The sequence below is a fragment of the Micromys minutus genome (genome assembly GCF_963924665.1).
Source record: "Micromys minutus genome assembly, chromosome: 13".
In the NCBI taxonomy this organism is placed as follows: Eukaryota; Metazoa; Chordata; class Mammalia; order Rodentia; family Muridae; genus Micromys; species Micromys minutus.
The window spans coordinates 1,767,180-1,773,992 of NC_137982.1; the positions used below are offsets into that span (position 1 = coordinate 1,767,180).

Consider the following 6,813-nt stretch of genomic DNA (forward strand, 5'->3'; position numbering starts at 1 on the left):
AGGTGACTATAGCAAGTTGTCTTCTGATCTCCACACATGCTTCACAGCACAGTACATGTATACACACCACACACACACACACACACACACACACACACACACACACCGTGCTCCATGGTACATTACATGTATACACGTAATACCACAAATGAATAAACAAACAAAATTTTAAAAGTTTTTTTTATTTTTGAATTAAATTGTATGTGCATCTCTGTGTGGGTATATGCATGTGTGTGTCTACAGAGGTAAGAAGGTGTCAGATCCCCTGGAGCTGGAGTTACAGGAGGCTATGGGTCCAAACAGATGTTTGCAACTGAACTTCAGTTCTCGCTCGTAACCTCAGCCATTGCACTGTCCTCAAATGTCACTAATTTAAAAAAAATTGTGTTTACAGGTATTTTGCCTGTCTGTCTGTCTGTCCACCACATGTGTGCAGTGCCTTTACAGATTTGAAGAGTATGTTGAATCCCCTGGGACTGTGTTACAGATGCTGTCAGCTACCATGCAGGTGCTGGAAAGCAAGCCATAGCCTCTAGGAGAGCAGCTCTCTAAACATCTAACTCCAAAAGTGTATTACAGGCGTGTCCATGAGTGTCTGTAACCCCCAAGTCCAGAGGATCTCAGGGGCTTTCTGTAGCTGGCCAGTCTACCCAGTTGGTGAGCTCCATGTTCAGTAAAATATCCCGTATCAAAAGGTGGTATAATCCCCCACAGAAAGAATACAAACAAACAAACAAACACATAAATAAATAAATATTGTCCTCCTGGCTTCATTCCCCTCATCCCCTGGGAGGTGATGTCCTTCAGCCCCTCCCAGCCTGGGGGACCAGGGTGTGGCCCCTGAGAACCAGCTGTTGGCAGATTTATAGTTCGTCGGACGACAGTAGCTGGACAAGTATAAGAACAGACTCATTCCCCAAAGGCTTGATGAAGTGCATGGGGAAGGAGGGACTGGACTGCAGAGACCACGCCTTTCCCGTGCACTTTTGGGTTACCAGCCTGCTGCCAGTTACCCCTCAGCAGCACAATCGCTAGGTGTCCCCTTTACTGCCTGTAAGCCTACAAGGCCCTGTCTCTATGCTTCCCCAAAGACAAACCCTGCCTGAGGGTTCTTAGAACCTTTAGTTTCCACTGTTATGTGGGTTAGCTCCTTTCTTAGCAGGATCATGGCCACCAGGGGGACCCCTAGGCACACATCTGAGCAGTCTTGGAGGTGTAGACTAGATCAGGCTGGCCTGTGGGGCATTTTCCTCAAAATCCTGCTGCCCCAGGTTCGTGTGTGTGTGTGTGTGTGTGTGTGTGTGTGTGTGTGTGTGTGTGTGTGTGTGTGTGTGTGTGTATGGCGCCCTGCTCTCATTGGGGGAGGGTCCCCAGGGTCTCTTAGGCTGGGTAGAATGTGTGATCCTGATTCTGTGAACCCCAAATGTAAAGCTGGGTTTGGGTGCCCTTGTGAGTCAGGAGGCCCAGTGAGGTGAGGTGGTGTGTTGAGGCCCCTGGCTTTCCTTTTGACTCATGATTGCTCACCCTCTTTCCCCCTTTTTCATTCTGACCCATTTCTGGGTTAATCTGAATCTACTCCTCAGTTAGCATGTTCTCATGATCAGGTGCCCTACAGTTAAGAGACCCACCCTGAGAGACACTGTGGACTCTCTTTCAACCTGGCATGGGGGAGGGTCAGCATAATAGTACCAAGGCAGATGTGGGGGAGGTTCCTTCAAATCCACCCAGGAAGGGAACAGCCTGTGGGCGTCGGTGAGGCTGGGGCAAAGGCCCCAGTCAGCCTGGCAGAACAAACAGGAAGGACTGCAGGCTCTGGCAGCCAGAAGTCTGTGGCCCCAAGCTGGCAGGATGGCCCCCTTCCTGCAGGTCCCCCACAGCCTTCTGGGTTCCTGACACAAGAGAAAAGGTGGGGCGGGTAAGTGAGCTCTGAAGCCAGAGTGTGACTCTCCTGGGGTCACCCTGCGCGGGGATAGACAGAGACAGAGATCACTATGGCTATCTTCCTAAGCACCCAGTGACCAGAAAGGCAAGGGCACAGCTGCCCACTCCACGACCACCTCACGTTGTATCTCAAACCATCTAGATAGTTTCTGATGGCTCTCACACCCTCCCTTCCCCTTTGAGCATTACGCAAGCTCTCCACCACAAGCTGGAGGTTATACCCTGCATGGGGAAGGGGGCAGGGTAGGGCACTTCTGAGGTGCCAACCAGCCTGCATCTGCCTGCATGCAATCAGCCATGTCTTGGCCATGGAACTGCTGTCAGTTTCTTGTTTTCCTGTCTCAACAGCAGCCTTGTTACGTGAGACTGTGGCTGGAGTGGGGGTGGAAATCCTCGAAGTCCAGAAGTGAAATGGGGCAGGGCAGAGGGGGGTATAGGAGACAGTGCCTGAAAGGGATGATGGGGCAGATCTGGCCAGCAGTTTCTTTCAGAACTCCTGGTCTGGAGCTCTGGGACATGGACAAGCCGGGCTTCCATTGTCCATCCAGGGCTCCACAGTGTCCTGCTCAGCAGAGCAGGGAATCTGGTGGGGATGAGGAAGCTTGGCTGAAGCTTTGGGTGACCCTGCCAGGACACCCTGCCCTGTCTTGCATTTCCAGATTGGGAGGCGTGGTAAGATGGAGAGGAACCTTAGCTACAAGCTGTAGGTTAGCCCACCAGAGCCAGCTGGAGGGAAACCAAACAAGCCTGGACCTGGGACTGGAACTAGCCTTCCTGTTTCTGGAGTGGACGCCAACCCCCTGCCCACCAGCCTGCCTGTCCACGTCAGGGACACACAGACTCCTTCCCGTTCCAGAATGGAAAGCCCCCTCCTGGGATAGCAGGAAGGAAGCACCCTGCAACTCTTCTAGTCCTTGACCTTGGGCTGAGCCTACAGTTCAAGGTTTGTATGCCCACAGGTCTTGGCAGGGAAAGATACGTATCTCCAGTCTCCCCCAACCCCCAGCCCACTGCAGGTAGCTCCTGGGTCTTCCCTTCAGGGCATGTGCTGAGGACTCATCAGACTGTGATGGCGCCCTTTTCTGAGGATCACAAATCTGGGAACAAGGCATTTTCTCGAGGTGGCAGAGCAGCAGTTTGTGAATCCTGAGGGTCTGAGAGAACAGGTCCAGCTCAGTGGAAGACTGGAGGAAGTGGGCATCATTGCAGGGACGGCCCTGTGGCCTCAGGAGCTGCATGGTGGACTGAGGATGGAGGCACTCACTGCAGAGGGGATCGCTTCTGCTCAGAGTGCTCACACAGGGCCTCTCCTTTCCCCAAGGGCAAGCAGGCTCCTCTTCCTCCTCTTCCTCCTCCTACCTCTCTTCTCCCTCCCTCTGTCTTCTCCTTCTCTTCCATATGCCTAGCTGGTCATTTCTAGGGACCAGCAGGGTTGGAAGGGGCCTTGTCTTGGCCTTTCTGTTTTAATTCCCTCTTTCAGCAGAGGACGGGTGGGTGCGGTGGGGTTGGATTGTGGTTGATGCCAAAGATTGAGGGGGAGGGCGGGGCAGAAGTGGGAAGGCCCCTGGCTTCCTCACCTTGGTAGATGAAACAAAAGCATCAGAGGCTGAGTTGATTAGCAGCTGTGATTTCGGGGTGCCTCTATTGGAGAGGCTGCTGTGATTTGAAAACCTTCTTTCCTTGGGTGACTGATTCCAGAAGGTTCTGGATGAATTTTATTGGTAAGTGGCTGGCCCTTGAACACTCCCAGCTGGGGATGATGGGGATGTATGGGTGCCACTGAGCCTAGGGTGACAGGGCCTCTCCTTTTTTTATTCTGCTTCAGGGTGCAGCCCCAACCGGAGGCTGCGGGCCTTGGGGGGCCTGGCCGGAGGTGCAACACTCATGGTAATCTGGCTCTTCTGGCTGCTGGGATCAACTCCTGGGGGTGCCCCAGTGCCTCAGCCCACACTCACCATCCTTATCTGGCACTGGCCTTTCAGCAAGAGGCCGCCAGAGCTGCCTGGTGACACCTGCACTCACTATGGCATGGCCAGCTGCCGTCTGAGCGCTAACCGGAGCCTGCTAGCCAGTGCTGATGCTGTGGTCTTCCACCACCGTGAGCTGCAGACCCGGCAATCTCGCCTGCCCCTGGACCAGAGGCCGCATGGACAGCCTTGGGTCTGGGCCTCCATGGAATCGCCCAGTAATACCCATGGTCTCCATCACTTCCGGGGCATCTTCAACTGGGTGCTGAGCTATCGGCGTGATTCAGATATCTTTGTACCCTATGGCCGCTTGGAGCCCCTCTCTGGGCCTACACCCCCACTACCGGCCAAAAGCAGGATGGTTGCCTGGGTGGTCAGCAATTTCCAGGAGCGGCAGCAGCGAGCAAAGCTGTACCGGCAGCTGGCCCCTCATCTGCAGGTTGATGTGTTCGGTCGCGCCAGCGGACGGCCCCTGTGCGCTAACTGTCTGCTGCCCACTGTGGGTCAGTACCGCTTCTACCTGTCCTTCGAGAACTCGCAGCATCGGGACTACATCACTGAGAAGTTCTGGCGCAATGCCCTGGCCGCTGGAACTGTGCCTGTGGTGCTGGGACCTCCTCGGGCCACCTACGAGGCTTTTGTGCCACCAGATGCCTTTGTACACGTGGATGACTTCAGCTCTGCCCGTGACCTGGCTGTCTTTCTTGTCAGCATGAATGAGAGTCGTTACCGTCGCTTCTTTGCTTGGCGAGACCGGCTCCACGTTCGGCTCCTGGGTGACTGGAGGGAACGCTTCTGCACCATCTGTGCCCGCTACCCTTATCTGCCCCGTAGCCAGGTCTATGAAGACCTTGAAAGCTGGTTCCAGGCTTGAACTCCTGCTGCTGGAAGAGGCTGTGTGGGTGGAAGGCTGATGTTGAAACCAAAGAGCTAGATATCCAGGCTTTTGGGTCACCACGGCACTAACCCAAGGCTTAAGTCAGCAGACAGGAAGTCAGGATGTGAGGAGCAGACTGGGCTGAGAAGTCACACGGATGAGGACTCTGGTGGGTTTTAGAGTAGGATCCAGGGACTGATTCTTAAGGAGGCTATGGGAAAAGCTAGTCAAATGTGAAAGGTGGCTGAGGGTTCCTGCCTTACCTTGAACATGCTCCTGGTTCAAGGCTCAGAAGAAAAGGAGAGGCAGCATCTCTGGAGCTGGGAACATCCAAAGCTGTGATTTGTGGGGACAAACACAGGACCCTGAACTTCCACAACCGAGATGCTTCGCCTCAGGGTTAGATGCATGTTCCAGAACTCGGTGCAAACTGTAGGCTGGGCCAGGGGTTGTGGAAGAAGGGCAGTGTGGATACCACAGTCCCTGAGAGAAAGAGGCACCATTAATAAAGACACGGACAGAAATCTCCTGGGTCAGGTCTGCCAGGCAGCAGCGCTCACAGCTAGCTTCCCCTGCCCCTTCCCTCTGTCAGCCACTGGGTTTCTGTGAGAGCAAGAACCCAAGGCCCATGGCAGGTAGAGATCTGAGAACTCCAAATATAGCTGTGGCTGGAGGTGCCACTTGTCATAGGTCTCAGGTGGGAGGGGTGTCCTGTGTGACAGGGTGTGATTTATGATGGCTGGTATCCGTTAGGGCTTCCGCTGATGATCCTGCTGCAGGAGTGAGCACATTGTGTTGGGTTGGGAGTTGGAGGAGGGGAGATGAGGGGTACTGATGAGCCTGTGAGTGTATGATGAGGTGGTACTCCTGGGATGCGCTGGGGCTTGGGTTTGTCCGGGAAAGGGATGGCAGTACAGAAAGGAAGCTCCCCTCCCCCTGTGGTTTGTGAGAAAGGCCTGCCTATGGCTTCCTGCCCTGACTTAACCTCATGAGCTAACCGGAGAGAAGGAAGTGTCCTGAGGCTGGGGGCTGGGTGGAGTTTTGTGTCCTCTCCCATCAGCCCAGGAGGGACCTCTCCTCAGAGAAGGAGCTAGGAAGTGGCGGGGACCTTTAGCTCTCTACGGTTTTCATTCACTTTAAGATTAAACTGCATGTCTCTGGCTGAACACCACACATCCTCCACCTTCCTGTTCACAGGGGGGAAGCAAGGGGGTCTGCAGCCTTCAGACACATTCCTCAGGGCCTCTGAGGAGCTAGTGGTCCCCTGCTGCCTCCTGCCGGCCACATGGAGTAAGTGCTCCTGTAACAGTATTAATAGGCTTCTAAGGACCCACCAAACCCTAGGCTCCACGTACAGAAAGAAGCTAGGCTTACATGGATATGGAGAGCGTGGGGTGGTGGGCAGTGTTGGGGTAGCAAGTAACCCATTTATATAAAGGACAGCATGTCTTCGCAGTCACCCCTGCTCTTGGTCCCCTTTTGTGTTCTCTCACCCTGATCTGGCAGCCACAATGGATGACTGTGGTGAATTTTCCCACTGTGATGACTCAGCCCCCATTTTGAATATAAACCTAACTTTCTCAGGCCAGAAGTAGGGCTCTCTCACCTTTAGCAGTTTTCAGTTATGCACACTCAGCCCTTCACGTGGTGTGTCTAGCTCTTCACGCCTGATAAGCATTTCTGCTGCCCAGCCCCGCTGAGCATGGAAATCTCAGCTAGGCCACAGTGACCCCATGCAACTACATCTCACTTGTTCTAAACTCAGTTAAAACTCCGTGAGGAAAATGTCTGGATGACACCCTGGATCTCAAAACAGCCCTGTTCACAGCTGTCACCACCTGCATGGAGGGTGTGTCACTCGCTGGCTCTGTAAAGCAAACGAAGTCTTCGATTCTGTGTCTCCTCTGACCATTGAAGGTGCACACCGTGTATGTGGGTGCATGTGTGTGTGTGTATGAATGTGTGCCCATGTGTGTGCATCTATTTTGGACAGGGTCTCATATTGCCCAGGCTGGCTTTGAATTCTCT

At 53.8% G+C, this 6,813-nt stretch overlaps 1 protein-coding gene across 1 annotated transcript; it reads left to right on the top strand.

Annotated features, from left to right (window-relative positions):
* Positions 1–1,663: 1,663 nt before the first annotated feature.
* Positions 1,664–4,782, top strand: FUT7 (fucosyltransferase 7; the record flags this gene model as incomplete). The annotated part of the gene is given in 5 exon segments (XM_080927349.1): positions 1,664–1,752; positions 1,867–1,915; positions 2,728–2,856; positions 2,860–2,888; positions 3,774–4,782. Coding segments are annotated over 5 exon segments (1,305 nt in total).
* Between the last annotated feature and the right edge of the window lie 2,031 nt (positions 4,783–6,813).